The 25,505-nt window shown below is 44.0% G+C and overlaps 1 protein-coding gene across 3 annotated transcripts in view; it reads right to left on the reverse strand.

Moving 5' to 3' along the window:
* The window catches only part of aux (cyclin-G-associated kinase), an 87,630-nt gene that overhangs the window by 46,578 nt on the left and 15,547 nt on the right, over window positions 1-25,505 (reverse strand). For all 3 annotated transcript variants that reach the window (XM_068364760.1, XM_068364761.1, XM_068364758.1), the window contains exons 4-10: window positions 24,773-24,879; window positions 15,253-15,414; window positions 14,517-14,674; window positions 11,547-11,758; window positions 11,031-11,150; window positions 9,773-9,947; window positions 798-913 (exon numbers count right to left, since the gene is read on the reverse strand). In XM_068364760.1, coding sequence (XP_068220861.1) covers window positions 798-913; window positions 9,773-9,947; window positions 11,031-11,150; window positions 11,547-11,758; window positions 14,517-14,674; window positions 15,253-15,414; window positions 24,773-24,879 — 1,050 coding nt within the window. The remainder of the gene's footprint in view (window positions 1-797; window positions 914-9,772; window positions 9,948-11,030; window positions 11,151-11,546; window positions 11,759-14,516; window positions 14,675-15,252; window positions 15,415-24,772; window positions 24,880-25,505) is intronic.

The following is a 25,505-nucleotide window of genomic DNA, read 5'->3' on the forward strand; positions in this document are numbered from 1 at the left end:
CAGATTTAATAGATTTATATTAGGTAAAAAATCAAAGAAAGTAAAAAGTACAAAATTTTGGCTTTTTCAAAATTAGTTGTACCAACTGCACGTGATACCCCCATAATGTACCAAATTTGGTACATAAGTACCAAAAACCATAACCATATAGTCCTCTTGCAATGAGCAGGCACATCAGTAGCGCGTGGGCATTTTTCACTGGACAGGAGTGCAGGTCCAGTCTAGCAAGACAAACCTCAAAGGCTATTTACGAACTTTTTATTGTGAAACCCTTACCTTTCTGAATATGAAAACCTTTATAAATCATGTTATAATTTATAAAATTAATAAAAATTGAAGCACTATAATCATAAATACAAATAACCTTCTCTGGCCCAATCACAAAGACAGTTTTGTAAATTTTTGAAGGACTACTTTCAATGCTAGAGGCAAATTTACCCTCATTGTAAATAGAAAATTTGTATATTCTGTAGGAACACAACAATTAAACTAGAGCGAGACTCAGTACTGCAGAGCGTAGACCTCCTCCTCCGCAGCTTATTTATTGACCTTTTTCTCAACCATGAATTTGACCTTAACCATTAACCTTAACCTTCCAAAATTTAACAATTTCCAGCGTTTTATAAATCAATTAATCCCTGCAAGTTTCATTAATCTATGATTAAAATTGTGGCCGAGGAAGCTCTTCACAAACACACACAAATAGGGGGTAAAACATAACCTCCTTCCAACTTCGTTGGCAGAGGTAACTAATGGTATTAGATTTTGTGACGATGCTCCTTTCGTCATTAACATACCTTTAACATCTTCGACATGGTTTCTATATGCTGATTCTAGACCTTCAGCTGGATATGACATCGCAATAACGCGAGAAGTTATGTACGATAGATCAACGTCTGTGCGAGTCATTGACCTGAAAAAGAATTATTCAGGAAGTTAATTTCATAATAATTAAGTCACAACATCCAATCACCAAAAGATCTGAGTTATATAAAAAGTCATATAGCTTGGTGAATTTTGTAGTACGATCATCTCTCCCAATATTTTCTACTATTTTTTCCACATCTATATTATATAGTTTTATTGTACTTGTAGTTTCCACATAGATGTTTAAGTAGATGTAATCAAATTTTGAGATTACTCTGTGTATTTGCTACAAAAATATGACTAAAATAATAACGTACAGTAATCCTGTGAAATAATACATACATAATTAATTTACTGTATATTCAGTACACTAACATATGATCTGTATTTACAGAAAAAGGCCAAAATATCAAAATACTTTCATTTTTTGGTATTGCTAAAATTGAACCAGCAATTAATAATATATGCTATATAAAAAGCCCATCTTGGTGAAGATGAAATTGTCAAGAAAAAAACACTTTGCATTACACAAAAAACTTAATAAAAGGCAAAATATGTATTGCTCATACTACCAATTGAATTTTCCACATAAAGTCCCAAATAACCCCTTAGAATTTGGAAAACATTACCACCGATCTCACTGACTGGATATTATGAACCCAATAGAAATTTAGTTTCATTTATTTAGATCCACTTTTACAAATAAACCTCAAAAGCTCTCTTCAGTTCTAAAGGCAGTTTGAGGGACGTTTCTCATAACAATGTGAAACTTTTTTCTTTCTTTTCATCAGAAGCCATAGCAATTTTTTCATCACTTAACAAAACTGTGTCATTTTCAACACTTACACTACATAACCCTTTTACCCCCAGGCTATTTGGAAATTTCCAACCCTTAACCCCCAGGGGGTTATTTTTTTCCCAGCACATTTTGCAGTATATTTTTTTTAAATTGCTCTAACAGCCTTAACTTTTGTCATAGAGAGGTCAGGTTGGTCTCATTCTCTTGGAAAATGCCTGAATTTTTTCAAAAAATTACCTAAAATATGAAAAAAAAAAAGTTTTATAGCATTTTTTGCAAGGATCTACCGGTACGTCCATGGGGGTAAAGGGATGGGTTTTGTGAAATGTACCAGTAGTCCTTTGGGGGTAAAAGGGATAAGAAACATCTATCCCTACACTGACATGCTTCATCGTAAGTTCTAAGGCTGAAGTACTATACAGTACAGAAAGTCCCCAACTTACAAACTTAATTGGTTCCAAGAAGCTGTTTGCAAGTCAAATTGTTTGTAAGTGCAATTTTGTTAAATTTAGGCCTAGGGAAGGCCTAACTTGAATTCCATGCCTATAATTTCCAGCTACAAAAGTCAACAAATATGTTATTTTCATTAGTAAAATAAATTTTTGAATATACTTACCCGATAATCATGTAGCTGTCAACTCCGTTGCCCGACAGAATTCTACGGAAGGGATACGCCAGCGATCGCTATACAAGAGGGGGGTGTACTCACAAGCGCCACCTGTGGCCAGGTACTGCAGTACTTCTTGTTGACACCACTTCAATTTTTCCTCGGTCCACTGGTTCTATGGGGAGGAAGGGTGGGTCAATTAAATCATGATTATCGGGTAAGTATATTCAAAAATTTATTTTACTAATGAAAATAACATTTTTCAATACTAAACTTACCCGATAATCATGTAGCTGATTCACACCCAGGGAGGTGGGTGAAAACCAGTGTACATGTATATCAAGAAGCTAAGTATCCCGTATTTCATATTATCAGTTATTCAAAATAACAATGAAATTACAAGTACCTGGTAAGGAAGTCGACTTGAGCCATTACTCTGCCTTAAATAAGTTCGTCTTCCTTACTGAGCGCAGCGTTCCTCTTAGGAGGCTGAACAACTCTTAGGTGCTGAAGTATCAAGGGCTGCAACCCATACTAAAGGACCTCATCACAACCTTTAACCTCGGCGCTTCTCAAGAAAGAATTGACCACCCGCCAAATCAACAAGGATGTGGAAGGCTTCTTAGCCAACCGTACAACCCATAAAAAGTATTCAAGAGAAAGGTTAAAAGGTTATGGGATTATGGGAATGTAGTGGCTGAGCCCTCGCCTACTACTGCATTCGTTGCTACGAATGGTCCCAGGGTGTAGCAGTACTCGTAAAGAGACTGGACACCTTTGAGATAGAATGATGCGAACACTGACTTGCTTCTCCAATAGGTTGCATCCATAACACTCTGCAGAGAATGGCTCTGTTTGAAGGCCACTGAAGTAGCCACAGCTCCCACTTCATGTGTCCTTACCTTCAGCAAAGCAAGGTCTTCTTCCTTCAGATGAGAATGTGCTTCCCTAATCAGAAGCCTGAATAGTAAGAAACTGAGTTCTTAGAACTAGGAAAAGAAGGTTTCTTGATAGCACACCATAAGGCTTCTGATTGTCCTCGTAAAGGTTAAGACCTTTTTAGATAGTACCTAAGAGCTCTAACTGGGCAAAGTACTCTCTCCAGTTCATTCCCCACCAAGTTGGACAGGCTTGGGATCTCGAACGACTTAGGCCAAGGACGTGAAGGAAGCTCGTTTAGCAAAAACCGAGCTGCAAGGAACATGTAGCCGTTTCAGATGTGAAAACAATGATCCTGCTGAAGGCATGGATCTCACTTACTCTTTTAGCTGTTGTCAAGCACACGAGGAAAAGAGTTTTTAATGTGAGGTCCTAAAAAGAGGCTGATTGGAGAGGTTCAAATCTTGATGACATAAGGAACCTTAGGACCACGTCTAGATTCCAGCCTGGAGTGGACAACCGACGTTCCTTTGAGGTCTCAAAAGACCTAGGGAGGTCCTGTAGATCTTTGTTGGTGGAAAGATCCAAGCCTCTGTGGCGGAAAACCGCTGCCAACATACTTCTGTAACCCTTGATCGTAGGAGCTGAAAGGGATCTTACTTTCCTTAGATATAACAGGAAGTCAGCAATCTGGGTTACAGTGGTACTGGTTGAGGAAACTGCATTGGTCTTGTACCAGCTACGGAAGACTTCCCCTTGAGACTGATAGATTCTGAGAGTGGATGTTCTCCTTGCTTTGGCAATCGCTCTGGCTGCCTCCTTCGAAAAGCCCCTAGCTCTTGAGAGTCTTTCGAAAGTCTGAAGGCAGTCAGACGAAGAGCGTGGAGGTTTGGGTGTACCTTCTTTACGTGAGGTAGACGTAGAAGGTTCACTCCTAGAGGAAGAGTCCTGGGAATGTCGACCAGCCATTGCAGTACCTCTAAGAACCATTCTCTCGCGGGCCAGAGCGGAGCCAACCAACGTCAGCCGTGTCCCTTTGCGAGAGGAGAACTTCTGAAGTACCCTGTTGACAATCTTGAACGGCGGGAATGCATACAGGTCGAGATGGAACCAATCCAGCAGAAAAGCATCCACGTGAACTGCTGCTGGGTCTGGAATCGGAGAACAATACAACAGGAGTCTCTAGGTTATCGAGGTAGCGAACAGATCTATGGTTGGCTGACCCCACAGGGCCCAAAGTCTGCTGCAAACATTCTTGTGAAGGGTCCACTCTGTGGGGATGACCTGACCCTTCCGGCTGAGGTGATCTGCCATGACATTCATACCGCCCTGAATGAACCTCGTTACCAGCGTGAGCTTTCGATCTTTAGACCAGATGAGGAGGTCCCTTGCGATCTAGAACAACTTCACGAAAGAGTCCCTCCCTGCTTGAAGATGTAAGCCAGGGCTGTGGTGTTGTCAGAGTCCACCTCCACCACTTTATTAAGCTGGAGGGACTTGAAGTTTATCAAGGCCAGAAGAACCGCCAACAACTCCTTGCAATTGATGTGAAGTGTCCTTTGTTCCTGATTCCATGTTCCCGAGCATTCCTGTCCGTCCAAAGTCGCACCCCAGCCCGTGTCTGATGCGTCCGAGAGGAGACGGCGGTCGGGTTTCTGAACAGCCAAAGGTAGACTTCCTTGAGAAGAAAGCTGTTCTTACACCACGCGAGAGAAGACCTCCTCTCTTCGGAAACAGGAACTGAGACCGTCTCTAGCGTCATGTCCTTTATCCAGTGAGCAGCTAGATGATACTGAAGGGGGGGAGGTGGAGTCTCCCTAACACGATGAACAGGGCCAGCGATGAAAGTGTCCCTGTTAGACTCATCCACTACCTGACTGAGCATCGGTTCCTTCTCAGCATGCTCTGGATACATTCTAGGGCTTGGAAGATCCTTGGGGCCGACGGAAAAGCCCGAAAATCTCGACTCTGAAGATCCATACCCAAGGAGACAATGGTCTGGGATGGGACGAGCTGAGACTCCTCAAAATTGACCAGGAGGCCCAGTTCCTTGGTCAGATCCATAGTCCATCTGAGAATCTCCAGACAGCGACGACTTGTGGGAGCTCTTAAAAGCCAGTCGTCTGACGGAGCCGGACACAAGATCATGGTACTGCTGCACAGTCTGTGAACTGTCAACCATGGGGAAGCGAGGAAGTACAGTGACAACCCGAAGCTGTCTAGACTGTCTGGGTCGTACAGACAACTCCTTATCGGGTTGCTGAGGTTGCCGCACTGCGTCACAACAAGTCACTTCTGCTGGTTGTTGAACGTCTTCCCAGTGACACACTGACTCCGTAAACAAAAAAATCCTCTAACAAGGACTAAGCTTGGACTGCATGTCTTGCAACACAGCTCAAGGTCTATGGGAGCAGGTGTGGTAACAGACGGGGTTAGCGACTGAAGTGGAACCATTACCTTCCCTGGAAGCATGTTATGCTTAAATAAAAGTCCATAGGAGGCTACGCAGCTAAAGGCTCCTCTCCAAATGACAGAGTCCTCAAGGGAATATCAGAAGGAGGGAGAAAAGCACTTTCTCATCTACAGGGACCATATCCGAGAAAAGCTAAGTTCTCTCAGTGAGGGTTTCACTGGTGCAAAAGCAGCAGACTAGAAGGCAACGTTATGAAACTGCTTGACAGTCTAGTGAGTTGGCAACAACGAAAGATGTGTGACTGAGAAGCATGCGGTAAGGTATGCAGAGCATGTTGTATGCAGAGCATGCTGTATGCAGAGCATGCTGTATGTAGAGCATGCTGTAAGGTAAGCAGAGCGTGTTGCATGGCGTGTAACATTTCTCAGAAATTCCATGACCAGTGCTAGAGTGAGTAATATCGCATTACTGTCCATTGAAAGTGCACGTGCCGAGGGAATTGATTTAGACTGTTTTGTTGATGAATTTGATAGCCGGCATGATAATCGTAAAATTAAGCTGCACTAAATGTACTATAATCTACTTCACCTCAGGAAAGGGAAACTCGCCCTGTTGGCAACACTGCATTACTTCATGCATGCTTGCATGGGGTTTTAATATCAACATAATATTTACCTTACATTCATAACTCATGATTCATTTTTGTTTTGAAGATATTTTGCCATATTAGCGATTTTGTTAAAAATATATTGCAAGGAATACATATATATTTTTATATAAGTAATACAAATAACCTCCATTATCATAATGTTTGGGTAGGCATACATGTATATGATTACAAATGCAAGTTATGAAAGTAATGAGGTGTTATTATTGTCATTGTTATTTCCAAGTTGAATGGGAAGAGGCTCAAGTTGAGGAGAAAGTGGCAGATGCATGCGTTGAGGTGGCTGACTCATAGCATGAGGTTGCTGCCTCAAGAGTTGCGCTTGCTGTAAGGGTTGCGGATGCGCAGTAGCAGGTTCCTGAGGAACGAGTTAAGGTTCCTGAGGTGTGAGCTGCGAGAGTTGAGGTAGCGGCTGCGCAGAACGCAGTTCTTGTCTCGCGAGTTGAGGTTCCTGAGGTGCTAGCCTAAGGAGTTGAGGCTCTCGCCTTAGGTCGCTGCAGCGAGTGCTGAGGTGGCTGCCTCATTGATGGAAGAGGTTGTCGTACCTCAAGAGATTGTTGCCTCGCTGGTGGAACCGCAAGCGGAAGCGGAGGAAGTAAGGCATAAGATTCCTGCTCCCATTGCTGAGGTTGCCTAAAGGAAGGCGGAGGTTGCTGCACACCGCTGGTAACTGGCAACTCAGTACGCGGTAAGGTATCCTGAGGAACCTCAACATCGTACGCCTGGCAGACTGGACTGCGGTGAGGCGGAGCGATCGCAGGAGGAGGTGTAACCTTCTCAGCCTGACACTCACGCATTAAGACCGCAAGCTGTGACTGCATGGACTGCAGCAAAGTCATCTTGGGGTCGGCAGACGTTAAGGTCTGCTGAGGCAAAGCCTTAACAGAAGATGAGGTCTGTTGCGGCATCACCTTACCTCTCTTAGGAGGTGTGCAGTCACCTGATGACTGAGGAGTCAGAGCTAACCCAATGACTGCATCCGGGTTGTTGAACTCTAGAGGTCTGGACTTTACGTTTAAGAGGTCTTGAGACCTGAGTCCAGCGTTTTCTCCCCGAAATTTCTTCTGCAGACGAGTAAAATAAGGGCTCAATCGTCTGCGGGTGGGAGTGACGGTCTCTGTAAGACACGCCCGCAACCACCGAGGATACTTCTGTGCGCCGATCAAGGCCTGCCGAACCCTTTTGCCCTTCGACATTGCTTCTCCCCTGGGCTTGGGAGCTTGCAAGAGGTCCCGGACTGGGAGGACGACTGGCACGCACAGAAGTACCCTCACGCACAACACTGACACACTTTGCGCTAATCACTTATCACTTTTGAATTTCTGTTTGCACTTATTTCACTGAACTCGAAACTTTAAGTGGTTTGTACCTGAAACACGCAATTCTATCCTTCCTTAAAAGTTAGTAATTGCGAAAACAGAATTACAATGTAACAGAAAAATCTAATGAAAGATAAATAATTCAGTGGCTGGAAAGAGACTAAACACTAGATCAAATAAACTACGTTTAAAATCTCTCACCGCATAAAGCTTGAGAACAAGAATAAACTCTAGAAACGTTTACCTTCTTCCCCTAAAGAGACTAGGGAGAAGAGCAAAAACGATAACAACGTTACTCGCTTGAACGAAACGTTTATCCAGCTCTCTCTCCCTCCGTCTCTATCTCTCTCTCTCTCTCTCTCTCTTGACTTAGAACCTGAGAGAAGAGCCCAATCATATATACTCGTTAAAACATATTATTGTTAAAGGAAAAAAACTGAAAGATTTCCCAAATAAAAAGTTCCTTTATTAGAATTAAAACCATTAAGCTAAGAAAAAATGAACAAAACGTTATAAACGGTTTACTCTTACTGCAACGTGACACCGTGAAAATTCTCTCTCTATCGTAACGATAGAGCGCAAGTTGAACGTTCTGAACGTCAACAACTGCAGAGACAAAACAAAACGTTAGTTCAACTTTGAAACAGTACGAGACTATCAAAGAAATTCTTTCAAAAACATTAAAATAGCATAATATGTTAACAGGTAAAACCGAAATGACGGGCTCAATGTTAATTAACTTCGGTACAAGAAAAGACCGCCTAGTAGGTTAGTAGGTTGGCCAGGGCACCAGCCACCCGTTGAGATACTACCGCTAGAGAGTTATGGGGTCTTTTGACTGGCCAGACAGTACTACATTGGATCCTCCTCTCTGGTTACGGTTCATTTTCCCTTTGCCTACATACACACTGAATAGTCTGGCATATTCTTTACATATTCTCCTCTATCCACATACACCTGACAACACAGATTACCAAACAATTCTTCATCACCCAAGGGGTTACTGCACTGTAATTGTTCAGTGCCACTTTCCTCTTGGTAAGGGTAGAAGAGACTCTTTAGCTATGGTAAGCAGCTCTTCTAGGAGAAGGACACTCCAAAATCAAACCATTGTTCTCTAGTCTTGGGTAGTGCCATAGCCTCTGTACCATGGCCTTTCACTGTCTTGGGTTAGAGTTCTCTTGCTTGAGGGTACACTCGAGCACACTCTCCTATCTTATTTCTCTTCCTCTTGTTTTGTTGAAGTTTTTATAGTTTATATAGGAGATATTTATTGTTGTTACTCTTCTTAGAATATTTTATTTTCCTTTTTTTCCTTTCCGCACTGAGCTATTTTCCCTGTTGGAGCCCCTGGGCTTATAGCATACTGCTTTTCCAACTAGGGTTGTAGCTTAGTAAGTAATAATAAGTAATAATAATAATAATAATACTATTAGGAAAGGTCGAATATAAACAAATATAAAAATTAATTTTAATAATTTTATAAAAAAAGGAAGTTAATCGAAGAGGCCTAAAAAGGCGGAGAGATATAAAATAAATCTATAACTTTTGTTAAGCAAAATTAAGAAAGAGAGTCTATACTCTCTTAGACACCAACACTTCCGTCTAAGGGAAGGGTCGGCCATTTAAAGGTGAAAGAGAGTTCATACTCTCTTCGTCACCATAATTAATCAAATTAATTCCAAAAGCTAGCTAAGCTAATAATAAAACTTCCTGAATAGCGAAAGCTGAAATCTTAGAGCAATACTTCACCAAAAACCGTGAACAAGACTCCAAAATTATAAGCGTATCCATGAACGTCTTGCCGGAAGCACGACAGAGGAAAAATTGAAGTGGTGTCAACAAGAAGTACTGCAGTACCTGGCCACAGGTGGCGCTTGTGAGTACACCCCCCTCTTGTATAGCGATCGCTGGCGTATCCCTTCCGTAGAATTCTGTCGGGCAACGGAGTTGACAGCTACATGATTATCGGGTAAGTTTAATATTGAAAAAGTCAGGTTTTATATGAAATAGATATCAGGCTATTACAAATGTTGTTTTGCTACTGTATTAATTTACAAAATATTTTCATTACAGTATTTCTTTATCTTATCTGTTATTTTCAGTTGGATTTGTGTTTGTATCTCCAAACGTTTGCATGTTGAGGACCTTCTCTACTCCTAAACCCAGTTATTACTTTTACACTAAAACAGAAAGAGATTATAGACTCCCAACTACTTACTGGCTAACGGTCTGCATCACTTTACTGGATGTATCCTTGATGTTTTTGAAAAGGCTTCCGGAGTAGCCTTTAATTGAGGAGAATAGTCCCCCACCAGCCGGGGCGGCTGCGGAATGTTGAGGATGCTGGTGGTGTTGGTGCTGAGGGTGCCCTGGAGGACCATGACCACCTGCACCTATAAACAAAAAAAAAATACTTGCACTTAGAAAATTATCATCATCATTAATATCCACTGTCACATAATATTAACACAAGACGCCTTCATGACCTAGGAGGACCGTACTGTCGCACTGTCCAGGCTCAGCGCACACTTGCATGTCTTTGTTTTTATTTTAACCAAAACTGGTCCATATAAAAGCTTCATGCTTAATGGACTTGGGCTGTACCACTAATGCTTATCACACATTTTTATTTTAACAAAGGTCATTAAAGATATCAATATCAATATCTTGCTACGCTACAACCCTAGTTGGAAAAGCAGGATGCTGTAAGCTAAGGGCCTCAACAGGAAAAATAGCTAAGTGAGGAAAGGAAATAAGGAAATAGGATACAAGAGAAATAATGAACAATAAAAAATATACCAAGAACAGTAACAACATTAAAATAATCTTCCATTTATAGACTGTAAAATAGGGAGGTAAGATATATACTGATTTGACTATAGAGAAAAATGAATTCTAGAGTTGCCTTTTCCCTAGATGTTCCCATCACCATGGACTACTATATAAATGCAAACAGCAAATACTACTTGTTTCTTCAATGAACTAAAAAAACTGTATTTAAGTACCAATAAGTAGGGGTGAGACGAAGCTACACCCAATACTTATTACCATGTAAGTGAAAGGATGTAGAACCTTTCAGTAAACAACAACATCTTCTAAACTGTGGGTTGGCAGCTCCAAATCGACTCAGAATAAACAAAACAGTCAATGCCACATTCAATCTTTAACTTCTGAACCAACAACAAATAACTTCCACATTGTCTGCAACTTAAACAAGACTAACCAGCTGTTCACCAACTTCCCGTAAGCACATCAATGCACTTATCTTTTCATTAATAATACAAAAAAGGGTAATGATTTGGCTCGTTTTCTGTGAGCGATCAGACAAAAGTTTCCCAGCATCATCAATCCGCATTAGCCAGCGCGGTGATGAAATTTGGCCAAAACCCTGACATGAATAAGGATATGTCTGAGGCCTTTGTCCTGCAGTGGACTAGAAATGGGTGCATTAGTTTATTGTCATATACCGTACTCACCAGGGGCCGGCTGGGCTCCTGGGGGCGGAGGTCGTTGAGGTACGGGTGATCTAGGCGGTGGTGGTCGCGATGGGGGTTGGTCAGGAACTGGTTTTCTTTCAGCAACTCTGCCGTTATTTTCTGCAAGTGTTGTATGCATTCATTAACATTGGTACTATATAATCAGATGTACGAGTATAAGATCATAAACTATCGTATGAATGAGGATCTGGAAGCCAAAAATGTATTGCAGTAGTAAACCTCTTGTGTGAAGCAGAATTGTTTGGTAATCTCAGTGTTGTCAGGTGTATGAGGACAGAGGAGAATGTGGAAAGAATAGGCCAGACTATAAGGTGTATGTGTAGGCAAAGAAAAAATGAGCCATAACCAGAGAGATGGATCCAATGTAGTACTGTCTGGCCAGTCAAAGGACCTAATAACTCTAGCAGTAGTATCTCTGTTGGAGTTATTAAAATATTCACAGAAAATTATCCTTTTTCTCAGTACCTCCAAAATACTATTATAATATTATCCTACCAGGTGAAGAAAGATCAATCTTCTTATAGGTGATCTTTAATGGCGCTTTCAACGAAAATCCTTTGGTTTCTCCAATGGCGCATAACCGCTCTAAAACATCAGCGACACGTAACCTTTGGTTTGGGTCTACCTTCAACATACCACGTATCAGCTCGTGAAAACATTCGTACTTTCCGTCATTGGCGGGGATGGCAAAGTTTCCATTCACAATTCTGTCGAAACGAAACACAATTATTGATGATTTAATACAGTGAACCCTCGCTACTTCGCGGTTCGACCATCGCGGATTCACCACTTCGCGGATTTTTTCCATAACCCATATATATACAGTAATATATATATATATATATATATATATATATATATATATATATATATATATATATATATATATATATGTATGCATGTATTTAAGTATATATGTATGTATGTATATATGTAGGTATGTATATGTGTATACATATAAATAAATATATATATATATATATATATATATATATATATATATATATATATATATATATATATATATACACACACATATATATATATATATATATATATATATATATATATATATATATATATATATATATATATATATATATATATATATATATATATATATATATATATATATATATATATATATATATATATATACACACACATATATATATATATATATATATATATATATATATATATATATATATATATATATATATATATATATATATATCTCTAAAGTAGGAAGATGTGATGTAGTTCTAAGGGAAAAGTATGGGAAATATGTCTGGGTAATAAGCAAAGCTCTACCTCCAGTTTGTTTCTTCATTATGATCGGAGATAAACGTAAACAAAACATTGATTGCCATTTTTTATCGTGCTTTTTAGCGTGTTTAGGAAACGCATGATATAAAATCGCCTTTAATATTTGTGCCTGTTTTAGTTTAGGGTACTGTAGTACATGCATTAAGTGTTCTGTACATTAAAGGGTAGTTTGTTAACAGTACTACGTACAAGGGAAGGTTTTAAAAGTCTGAATATACATGTTGAATAAATAGGTAAATATGGTGTCACTACTTCGCGGATTTTCACCTATCGCGGCCGGGCCTGGAACCTATCTACCGCGATAAACGAGGGTTCACTGTATTTGTCTATCATAGTACAATGAGCTTTAAATATTTAGCTGCATAATTTTTTATAGCACAGTAAATCTATCTACAGTACAGTATATGAAATTCAGCTTTCAGTCATAAAACAATCGTGTATTTTATTATTCATCTACCATGGTACAATGAACATCAAAAATTTAGCTGCATGATTCTCATTGCACAATGCACCTACCTATAAGACAGTCAGCATTAAGTCATCTTCTCATTTCCCATATACATGCACATCAGTCAAATCTAATTCTGACATATGCATGTGATTATAAGATTTTAACCTGCCTAAAAGTTACATGAACATTATTTGAAAAAGAATTCATTTTTTAATAAAGCTATATGGTGAATTTGAATTCAGAAAGGCCCAGTTGAAATAGCATCTTGCTATCTGGGGACCATAAGTTCAAACTCTACTCACAGCTAGATAGATTTCACAAATAAAATCACTACCCTGTTGCCTAAGGAGGAAGGGGAAGAAAGTCTAAATCAAGAATCATCATCAACCACTACTAGGTATTTCCCAGTCTTAGCTTGTGCACGGATCTAAATAAATCTCTAGGATATTGTGGGGCTATACAGTGGACTATTCCTTGCCCCTGCCACCCATGAGCAACCTTTAATCATACCAGACCAAGGTTGCAGGCTATTGAATTACAGTATATAGTCATGAGTATACCTAATAGGGAGTATCTTTACCAGCATGCATAAGTAGCACACGGTTGATGGTACTAAATGTTCGTTAAGGCTACTTTGCCTTCTGTCTTTTAATTTTCCATGTTTTCCTTGGTCATTTACAACTTGGCTATCCAGCTTCTTTACCCTACTCTGATTTTTATTTTCAATATAATAATTCATAAATATGGCTTGGTGATCACAAACTATTTCACTATAATTATAAAAATAATTCTAAACTAAATGTGGCAGACAGTATGATACCATTTCCAGAGTCAACACTTGATTTATATAAAATTAGAGGGGCACTAAGTAGTGCGCAGACCTCCACCACGGCAGCTTATTTCTCGACCTTTGACCTTAACATGTATTAATCAATGTGGATTTTCAAACACTCAAATATGAACCAAGTTTGAAGTCTCTGTGACAACAATGTCCAAACATATGGCTGACTACGTGAATTGGACATTTTGTTTGACCTTAACTTTGACCTTCCAAAATGTAATCATTTCCGGCTCTTAACATAACAGTTAATCCCTGCAAGTCTAATTACTCTACGATTATAAAATTATGGCTAGGAAGCTGTTCACAAACAAACACACAAGCAGGGATAAGATATAACCTTCTTCCAACTTCGTTGGCAAAGGTAATAAAAATAAAAACTTAATAGCAAACCTTGACAAAGTCATTACTTTTACATAAACATTTTGCCACAGTTAAAGAATAAATCCTAATTTCTATAAGTTATACTGTATTCATAGCCAATAAATCATTCTCATTCGTAAATAGTGTTCCTGCAAATTGTCACTTGGGACAACACATCAGCATAGTATCCCTAATTGATAAACTAATTCTTTTTATATTTGAAAAAAGCAAAAATATAATTTAGCAAAACAAATTTGAAAATGCTACTATCCATACATATAAAATTTAAATTATCAAACATTTAATAAAAATCTTTCTAAAAAAAACCCTAAATTATAGCTATACTGTACTGTAATTGTAAAATTAAAGTGAAAGGCAATAGCAAAATGGAATCAACAGAGATGGACATCATTTAATTAGAATCTTATCGATCCATACTTCTGAGATCTGACCCTAAAACTGAATAAAATAAAACGACCAATACCTCAACTTAGCAGAATCTTCGAAAGGATGCTTAAGGTAACAGAGGTAGTAAAGTATGCAGCCAAGTGCCCAAACGTCAGCTTGAGGATTAATTGGGTAATTACTCCACGTGTCCAGCATTTCAGGAGCCCGATACATAGGTGTTGTGTGCTGAGCCATCTGCATAACAAGAAACAAATAATTTAGAAACTTATTCATAGATACTTAATGTTCTTTAACTACCAATCAGTTATACAAACCACTCTAAACTTTGCTTATCACCTCTTATTCAATAACAATTCTTAAGGAAAAGCCCTATGAGAGTCTAGGAGTATAATTCAGTGACCACACAGAAATTAACAATATAAAGTGGATGAAAGATTGAAGCAACATGGAAAGCCAAGCAAACAAATGAAACTGGAGAGATATCAACCTCTATCCCATATAATCAGCATTAACAAACTAAAAATACAAGAAGAAATACTGAAAACTCTTAGCTGACATATGGAATGAGAGAAGTTTGGATTTACAGTAAAAGTATCTTATTTCTGTGTAACTGGTTAAGTCCATATGAGATGACTAAATCAAAATTTCCTTGTGGCACATTAGTTTTAGATAAACAGTCAGATTATTGAGATCACAAGCTCTTTTGGTCAATGACTTATGGTTTCTATGAAGAACTCAAAGACATTGTACATTTAAAAGAATCAAAGATTTATTTGTATTTCATAAACATTAAAACAATTTCAATAACTTGCCTCCTCCTCCAGAAGTCCTCGTTGATTTGCATTCCAACCCAGGTCAACTTCATATGATTTAGTCATAGCTGAGCCAAAATCACACAACTTCACAACCCCAGTGTCACTAATCAATAGATTCTCAACTTTGAGGTCCCTGTGAGTTATAGGAGGTGTCTGTGCCTAGAAAATAAAGAAAAATTTAGTTTAATGATAAAATGTCAAAGCTCTGTTACATGTAAAATAATCAAAAGGATTTTTAAAGAATTGAAATATTGATTATTCTGTCCATCTGAGAAGTAAGGGTTCACGATCAGGTTGCTATTAGAGGTTACATTTCCTACGAAAGTAATTATTATTTTAAACCTAAAAACGTACCCAAGTAAATATTATTTTGACCCTGAAAACAAACTGCAATAAATCTATTCTGATATATAACAGTCAATGCAATTTTTTTAAGAGAAGTCAAGTCTACAATTCAATTTAACATTTACTGTCTCCCTGCATAACAATGACATTTTTTAATAACATGCTATTTCAATACAGTATCTGTTAAAATGACAAATTCGGAGATAATTTGTATTTTTCCCTTACCATACAAACCTTAGCTATTTACATTGAGTTTACTTTTCGGCATAGCTGAAATGACGAGCCAATAGTTTTTAACGAGGGTTAACTACCCCCGCGCTAGTTAGCGGGGGTAGGGGAAGCCCTCCCCCCCCCCCCCCCCCCCACACACCGGTGATTTGCTTCACTTCACTTGGAGGTAGGACTTGACTTGGGGGTCAGGGCTGGCAGGCAAACATGTGTAAATAGCTAAGGTTTGTATGGTTAGGAAAAATACAAATTATCTCCGAATTCGTCATTTGTTCCGTAACCGAAATACAAACCACGCTATTTACATTGGGTGACTTACCCCTTAGGAAGGGTGGAAAGTCCCCAGCCTTACTGACTTTGGCTTTACCTGGGGGCTCCGCCTCCCAGTGAGTAGCAATTGAGAAAAGGAGCCCCTGCACCTCACAAGGTCCTTGCTTCGCTAGGAACGAGTGGCCTACATAAGTTGTGTGTGGAGGAAAGAGCGTGACTCGTCCTAAGAAGTTGACCTTGAGACCTTTAGATAGGAATCCAGGATAGGACGTTCCCAATACCACCACGTCAGGGTATGGGGGACGCGACAGTATTAAACTTAATACTAGGAGCACAAGGAGGCATGGGTTACCTGCAAAGGTCAAGGTCAGCTATGCGAAGACCAGGATGCTGCTTCCCCAAGAGAGGGGAGAATGAAGAAAGAAGTAAGGGTCAGACATACTCTTTCATTCATGCAGACTAAAACCGGGTAACAACGCCCTCAACCTACTGCTACTTGTCCATAAAGGAGCCTGAAGTTAGACCAGCTGTTGTGCAGCCACCACAGGGCCGATAGAAAACGTATCGAGGCTCCTGTGGGTCACGTCCTGCAGGTAGTGGGCTGTGAAGGTCGTCTGACGCTTCCAGACCCCAGCTTGAAGCACCTGCATCACAGAGAAGTTTCTCTTGAAGGCCAGGCACGTAACAACGCCCCTGACGTCATGTGCCCTAGGGCGACGTGACGGAGGAGGGTCTGGATTCAAGGCTAGATAGATAACCCTTCGAATCCAAGCCGAGATGGTATTCTTGGTGACCCTCCTCTTCGTCCTGCCTGTGCTAACAAACAATGCTCGCACTTGAGGATGAACTGCAACTGTTCTCTTCAAGTAATACCTCAGACTCCTCACTGGACATAGTAGCAGCTGGTCTGGGTCCCTTGTTACAGAACGGAGACTCGCGATCCTGAAAGAGTCGAATCGTGGATCCGGGACTCCAGGATTCTGAGTCTTGGCAACAAACTCCGGGACGAACCTGAACGTTACCTCCCCCATCCCCTTGAATGGGCAATGTCGTACGAGAGACCATGAAGTTCACTAACTCGCTTGGCCGAAGCCAAAGCGAGCAGGAAAGCCGTCTTCCAAGACAGGTGGCGATCAGAGGCCTGGCGTAATGGTTCGAAGGGAGTCCCTTAAGAGCCCTGAGAACCCGAACCACGTTCCAAGGAGGAGGTCTCACTTCCGACTGAGGGCAGGTAAGCTCATAGCTACATATGAGTAGAGAGAGTTCCAGCGAGGAAGAAATGTCCACACCTTTCAGCCTAAAAGCCAAGCTTAAGGCTGAGCGATAGCCTTTCACTGCTGAGACAAAAAGGCGCATTTCCTCCCGCAGATACACGAGGAACTCCACTATTGCTGAAATAGTAGCATCGAGTGGAGAGATACCCCTCCCACGACACCAACCACAGAAGACACTCCACTTCGCCTGGTAGACTCCTTCAGAGGACTTTCGCAGGTGCCAAGACATTCTCTCCGCAACCTGTTGCGAAAAGCCTCTCTCCGTGAGATGCTGGACAGTCTCCAGGCGTGAAGCCGAAGCGAGGCCACGGCCTTGTGAGGGATGTTGGAGTGTGGTTGTCTGAGTAGCTCGTGTCGTGGGGGTAGTTCTCTCGGGAGCTCCGTCAGGAGCTACAGAAGGTCCGGGAACCATTCCGCGTGATGCCATAGCGGAGCTACCAGAGTCATTGAACAGTTGACCGATAGTCTGGTCCTGTTGAGCACCCTTCTCATCAGACAGAACGGTGGGAAGGCGTACACGTCGATGTTGTCCGACCGTTGCTGGGAAGCATCTTGCCAGAGTGCCTTGGGGTCCGGGACTGGGGAGCAGTACAGAGGCAGCTTGAAATTCAACGCTGTCGCGAACAGATTCACGGTCGGGGAACCCCACAAAGACTGGACTTTGTTGGCTATCTGAGGATCCAAAGACCACTCGGTACTCACTATCTGTGAAGCCCTGTTCAGACTGTCGGCGAGCACATTCCTCTTGCCAGGAATGAAGCGAGCTGATAGTGTTATCGAGTGGACTTTGGTCCACCTCAGAATCTCTACTGCAAGATGGGATAGCTGGTGCGAAAAAGTACCTCCCTGCTTGTTGATATAAGCCACTACCGTGGTGTTGTCGCTCATCACCACCACGGAGTGACCCGCCAGGGTCCGTTGGAACTGTTGAAGAGCCCGGAATACGGCCTTCATTTCTAGCAGGTACTTTTCTGATTCTGACCAAAGCCCTGAGGTCCTCTGGTTCAGAACGTGCGCCCCCCACCCTTCTTTTGACGCGTCCGAAAACTGTGTCAATTCCGGGGGGAGGACGAGAAGATCCACTCCCTTCCGCAGGTTCTCGTCGACCAGCCACCACTGCAGGTCCGCCTGTTCCAAAGATCCTATCGGGACCTGTACATCCGGGGAATCGGATCCTTGATTCCACCGGGACTTGAGCCGCCATTGCAGGGATCTCATCCTGAGGCGGCCATTTGGAACCAGACGAGCCAGGGAGGACAGGTGACCTAAGAGACGCAACCACGATTGGGCGGGAAGCTCTTCTCGCCTGAGGAAGGGTTCCGCCACCCTCCTCAGCCTTGCTATCCTGTCGTCTGATGGAAAGGCTTTGTGGAGATTGGTGTCTAACAACATGCCTAGATAAACCAGTCGTTGGGACGGCTAGAGAGAGGACTTTTCAAGATTTACCACGATCCCCAGATCCTGGCAAAGACTCAGAAGCCTGTCTCGGTGTCGAAGAAGGGTCGACGCCGAGTCTGCTAGGATCAGCCAGTCCTCCAGATAATGAAGGAGACGGATGCCGTTCCTGTGCACCCAAGATGAAATCAGGGTGAACACTCTGGTGAACACCTGAGGTGCTGTGGAGAGACCGAAGCACAGCACCTTGAACTGGTAGGTCTTGCCGTCTAGGCTGAATCTCAAGTACTTCCTGGAAGACGGATGGATTGGGATCTGGAAGTACGCGTCCTTTAGATCCAGTGTGCACATGAAGTCTAGAGGTCTCACCGCAAGTCTGACCGTGTCCGCTGTCTCTATGCTGAACCGATTTTGCTTGACAAACTTGTTCAGAGCCGAGAGGTCAATGACAGGTCTCCAGCCTCCAGACGCCTTCTTTACAAGAAAGAGTCGAATGAAGAAGCCTGGGGAGCCGTCAACGACCTCCTGGAGAGCATCCTTCTTGAGCATGGTCTCGACTTCTGCCCGAAGGGCCAGCCCCTTTACCGATCCCATTGCATAGGAGCTCAACGACACTGGATTCGCTGTCAGGGGAGGTTGAGATGTTGTGAACGGGACGCGATAGCCTTGGCCGATCATGGAGATCGTCAAAGCATCGGCCCCATGTTGCTGCCACCTGTGCATGCAACTTCGAAGGCATCCCCCCCCAGGTGGACACGCGGGGGGACTGCTACTCCTAGCGTTTGCGGCCGCGGCCGCCCCCTCTAGGAGTCTTGCCTCCCCTGGAGGACTTACCGCCCCTCTTGTCCTTGGCAGGAAAGGGCTGGGGCTTAGACACCACCTTCTCAGCTGCCGGTGCCTGCTTTGGTGTCTTTCGAGGCTGCTGCTGCTGTTGCTGCGGAGCTGGAGGTTTATAAGGCCGAGATGTAAGGGCCCTTTGGAGGAGGGAGTCCTGGGTAGACTTCCTCCACCTCTCAGCTGTGCGTTCCATGTCCTGAGGCTCTAACAGATTCTCCCCAAGGAGGGAAGCATGCCTGAGCCTACAGACATCCACGGCGGGGACCTTTGGGTGGAACTTCTCGGTCACCGCATCACGACGCTTCAACACCGAGTTGGCCCACAGGGTGGTAACCTAATGTGCCAGGAACTCGATGGAGCGGGTGCCCGAGAGGAGGAAGGTCTCCAGGGCCTTCCTATTGGCCTCCTTAGACAAAGCCTCGGAGCGCAATAGGATGCCCAGAGACCCTCGCCATATATCCAGCCACAAAGTGGCCTGCATGGCGCACTTCGCGACCTTCTCATGGCTCAGGATCTCCGACGCCGAGAACGTCACCTGCTGGGCGGAAAGCTTCTCGAGAGGAACTCCCCTAGCAAGCTCTTCTACTGAATGATGGAGGGGAAGTGCGAGGCTAGACTCCCCCAAGATCTCAAAATACCTCCTCTGCTGGAGACGAGGAGGTGGGAGGAGTTTGTTCCCGGCAGAGGAACGACTGGAGGAAGCGAGAGCCGCGAGTTGAGCATTGGGCCTGGCTCTGGCACTCTTCAACCCCTGGGACCAGGGCAGAGCCGCGCTGGCCTTGGGGGCTTCTGAGTACAGTACCGTACACCTGGTCCAAGACAGTGTCCTTGCCTTCTCGGGGGGAGATCATGGGGTCCATGAACCCGTTGAGTTGCCTCATCAGGCTCAGGACCTGCCAGAAGGCATGCTCAGACTCTTGCTGGTCTCCCCCCTGCGGACTGGCAGCTAAGTCTCCCGTCCCCGGAATCTCTTCCTGGGGAGATGCATGGACGTTCTCCCGGGGTGCAGCTGGTTCCTGACGAATCCTAGAAGAGGACTTCGGGATTGTCTTGGAGTCCTTGGGTTCCCTCCGGGGCGGGATACACGACCCCAACAAAGAGGTCTGGAAGGCGCCCTCCGCGCGAGACGATTCCCCTCCACGAGGAGATGACTCCCCCGTTGGTGCCGAAGGGGAGATCACTACCTCACTGGATTCTCCCGCTCCCTCACTGGATTCTCCCGAGGACGGAAAAGCCTCGTCCTCGGGAGAAGGAGAAAACGCCTGCAAAGGGGATGGAGCCTTCCTGACGGACCTCTTAGGAACCAACTTCTCCCTGGGAGAGGACTTCGGGATTGTCTTGGAGTCCTTGGGTTCCCTCCGGGGCGGGATACACGACCCCAACAAAGAGGTCTGGAAGGCGCCCTCCGCGCGAGACGATTCCCCTCCACGAGGAGATGACTCCCCCGTTGGTGCCGAAGGGGAGATCACTACCTCACTGGATTCTCCCGAGGACGGAAAAGCCTCGTCCTCGGGAGAAGGAGAAAACGCCTGCAAAGGGGATGGAGCCTTCCTGACGGACCTCTTAGGAACCAACTTCTCCCTGGGAGAAGTCACCACGAAGTCCACTCCTCTCCTTCTCTTCAGCGGGGGCGAGGCAGCCGTTGGCTTGTGCCCTTGATCGGCGAGTGACGGCTTTATAGCCTTCACTAACGCCCGCATCAGAGGACCAAACCAAGATTGCCAAGAAACGGACACAGAGTCCGAAATTCCCGCTGGAGGGAAGGGGAGTGGGCGATCCTTCGGAGTGGACACCACTGGACCTGCCTGTAAAGAAAAGGGGGAAGAAAGTTGATCTGACCTCTCTGATGGGTCTTCCCTATCCTGAACAAGAGTGCTGCGCTTAGCCGGAGGCGATCCTGATTGCGGTCTGGCGACACGAGTCCCTGCTGCTGTCGCGGGCTGCGGACCCCGACGCGAATGGGGGTCGTGCTGACGCTCGTGCGTAGGCGAAACTACGGAATCGCGAGGATGTTGAGGCGCGGGCGCGTAATCGCGCAGAGACAAACGAGCGCGGGAGAGTGGGCACAAGGGCGAACAAGCACGTGGGCGAGCTGGCGAGTGAGCACGTTGGCGTGTTGGCGAGGGAACGCGTTGGCGCGTGGGCGAACGAGATCGCTCCGATAACCGCTGACGATGTTGACCAGGAGACCTGTAGCGCATGGGAGAGCGATGGCGAGCAGGCGATCGGTGGCGCGTTGGTGAACGCTGGCGCGTAGGCGAGCGATGGCGTGTTGGCGAGCGATAGCACGTAGACCGTGTAGGTGAACGACCGCGCGTGGGCGAGCTGACAGAAGGCGACCAATGTCTCTCCAGATCCTCTGGGCGACGGCGCGTCGGAGAGCGCTTGCGCGCAGGCGATAGGTCACGCGGGCGGTCTGGAGATCACCGATGTTCAGGTGATCGCTGACGCGTTGGGGACCGTTGACGCGTTGGGGACCGTTGACGCGTTGGGGACCGTTAGCGCGTTGGGGACCGTTGACGCACAGGAGATCGCTGACGAGCAGGCGAATGTTGATGCGTCTGTGATCGCTGGCGTGCTGGTGATTGCTGGCGAGCAGGAGGTTGACGCGTGGAATCCTGTGAGGGCGCTGCCGGCGCGGTGCGCAAAGGCGAACACTCACGAACGGGCTCAGGAACAGGAGGCGCATGGGCGTACAGGCACTTTGGAAGTACGCGCTGGAGACCGCGAGCGTTGCTGCGCTGGAACTGGCTGACGAGCAGGATCGCGAGGGCGAGGAGAAGAGTCCTTGTCCACAACCTGAACCGAAGTTCTAGGTAGCGCAGGCGAGCGTGGGCGCACAGGGCACGAGTCAGGAACTGGGAGCCCAGGTGAGCTCTGACGGGCAGGAGATCTAGAGCGCTCAGGGGAACGATGGTGCACTGGGCGCTCAACAGGAACAACAGGATGAACGATGTCCTCAGGAGAGCGCTGGCGAACGGGAGAACGCTGGCAATCAGGAGAACGCTGGCGAACGGGAGAACGCTGGCAATCAGGAGAACGCTGACGAGCAGGGGAGCGCCTGTGCGCTAACACTGCAGGAGGGCGCGCAGGGGAACCCTGACGCGCAAGGTAAGAACCCACACCGTGGGAAGCAACCCTTTGCCCCGAAGGGACCGTTGCCCGTCGGGAAAAAGAACTAGGGCCTGCGCTCCCACTCGGCGGTCTCTCCTTAGGAGCCGAATGAGGGGGAGCTTCGGAGGAGGTTTGGGCGGCGGAAGAAGAGTCCCGAGAGCCTTCCTCCTTCAAGGCAACCCAGAAGGAGAACGGTCTCTCTTGGACTTCTTCTTACGCCGGCGGCCAAACCTCTCCCACTGGGAGGCAGACCACTCCCTGCACTCACTACAAGTATTTTCTCTATCACACCGTCGGCCTCGACACTGCGGGCAAAGGGTGTGAGGATCCGTGTCCACCGCAGACATGAAAGTACCGCAAGCGCGACTGGCAATACCAGGGCACTTGCGCATGGTGAACAACCAAGTGTGAGGCCAACTTCAAACACACACACAAACTGGAAGAAAAAGCAAAAAAAGATTAAGGCTGTCAATGAGGACGATGGACAGACACGTCTGTTCATCGCCGGAGCCAAAAGTGAAGTGAAGCAAATCACCGGTGAGTGGGGGGGAGGGGTAGCAAGCTACCCCTTCCCCTACCCCCGCTAACTAGCGCGGGGGTAGTTAACCCTCGTTAAAAACTATTGGCTCGTCATTTCAGCTACGCGGAAAAGTAAACCCGATGTAAATAGCGTGGTTTGTATTTCGGTTACGGAGCAAACTACAGTATTCTTCTTTGGTGCTTATACAGCAAATTGCAAACTTTGTCTACTCAACAAGTTTGCTAAGACAGAGTAGGCTACAGACTTGCTATCACCATGTCAGCAAACTGTGGGTTTATGGGGTATGAGTTCAGGACGATGGCAACTACATAAACACCTGCCTTCCTTTAGTTACAGCATCTATGAGATTGCAGCAGATTTTGACAGATACCTTAGAAAACAAACTTTCAGTAGCAGACAATAAAGATGAAGCTTTTATTTTTTTTAACACTGGCCTAAAGGATTATTTCTGCTCTATGATTGACTCGTGTCCATAAATTCATACCATCATTAAATTTTGATGGTACTCTAAACCCTCTAATGGGAGTGTACCAACCGTGTGTCACACGATCATACATAGTTCATTTTGTGCTTGTATCTTCGCTCTCCCCTCGCACTAAAAAGAACCTAAAAAATCATGTCTGCTTTTATCCTCTGTAACAGTGTCGACTTTCGAACATGAAAATTCTTGTTGCTTTGAGATTTTGTATATAAAGGAGAGTGTTCTACAATAAACTAACTCAGTTGATTGCTTCCTGCCTTTGAGTCGCAACCTTTCTCTCGGCTCGTCACAGGAGACATTAACTGGGACAAAGTACCTTGAAAAAACTGAGTCTGCAGGATATCCTCCTCTTGTGAGAAAAATTCAATGCCTTCACTGGGATAAAAGAGGATGTCCAACATAACCTCCTTTTAGTTATATTGGATAGGATCGATATAAGAACCTGTGACACTAGCGGGGACTTTATAACCAAGTGTATCAAGATTTTTTGTAATCCTTGATCATTACGCTTCTTGTACAAAATCTTTGAATTATTTATAAAATTCCAAGCATATTTCATCAAGATTTAGTTAGAATTCAGACTTGATTGTACTGTGAATACAGTACTAAAAGAATGGCACAAAGAGAAAAAAACAAGAGCTATTTGTTTTTTGGGGAGGTATTTACTACAATTAACGCTATTGAAATTCACAATTATTTTACGGTAATTTTCCCAAATATTTAACTAATTCATAAGTTTGGTTCAAATACGACCTTATACTTGTATAACTTCTCAAATCTGAAGTGACATACTTCGTATAAAAAGAGCATTAACTTAACGTCAACTAAATATACCACAGTCAACTAGGTTACATTGTAGAGTAAGTATAACAAGAACTGGAAAAAGTTTTTGAGAAAGAGAGAGAGAGAGTGAGTGTGTGTGTGTGGGGGGGGGGTAGTTACTACATACGTTATGGTCATTACTATTAACAGGAGTTATAGGAATCTTCAATAATAATTATTATACAAAAGAAAAAAAAAAAAAAACGCTACCTGCATATGCTGGACGGCTTTCGTGGTCTGGTACATGATGCTGCAAACCTGATCCACTGGCAAAAGCTTACCATCTAATAACCTTAAGGCATCTACTAATGAGCCCCCTGAAAAAAAAATAATAAATATCAGTATCAACTTCTATACAATAAGGATGTTGTCAATGAAATATAATGCAGGAAATGCTAGTAATAAATCAATTTATAAGAAACATAAGGCTAACCGGAAATTATATTTACTATACACAGGAAATATACCACTTTCCTGCCATTAAAGAATCGATTGTTTCATACAATTATATTGTAAATGTAGCAACATGAATCCATCTCATTTTCTAAACCAAAGCCTTCTAAATGTACAGTTCCTATTCATCTTAATAGCTATTGAATATCATTGATAAAAAAACTTATATAAATTCAAATTTCTTTTGTATTCTCCTGCTAATAAGAGGCATTTGCAAGCATCTAAACTACCTTTAAACTGAAATATCACAGAATTCTCCATAAGATTTAAAAAAAGCTAAAGTTGCGGGTTTTAGGTCTCCCCTGAGACGATCTACATCATTCTCCTCGGGCGACCATAAGCCAGCAGGGACTATCACTAGCCCCCCCTAACCTCCCCCCCCCCAGGCACCACCCTAGGGAGTACCCCCCGGTAGAAGGTATCACGATATCCACGTCTTGGCGGGAGACGCAAACTCGGGACCTCTGAAACAGAAGCCCGCGACGCTACC

Source organism: Palaemon carinicauda, chromosome 41 (genome assembly GCF_036898095.1).
Source record: "Palaemon carinicauda isolate YSFRI2023 chromosome 41, ASM3689809v2, whole genome shotgun sequence".
NCBI classification, from domain to species: Eukaryota; Metazoa; Arthropoda; class Malacostraca; order Decapoda; family Palaemonidae; genus Palaemon; species Palaemon carinicauda.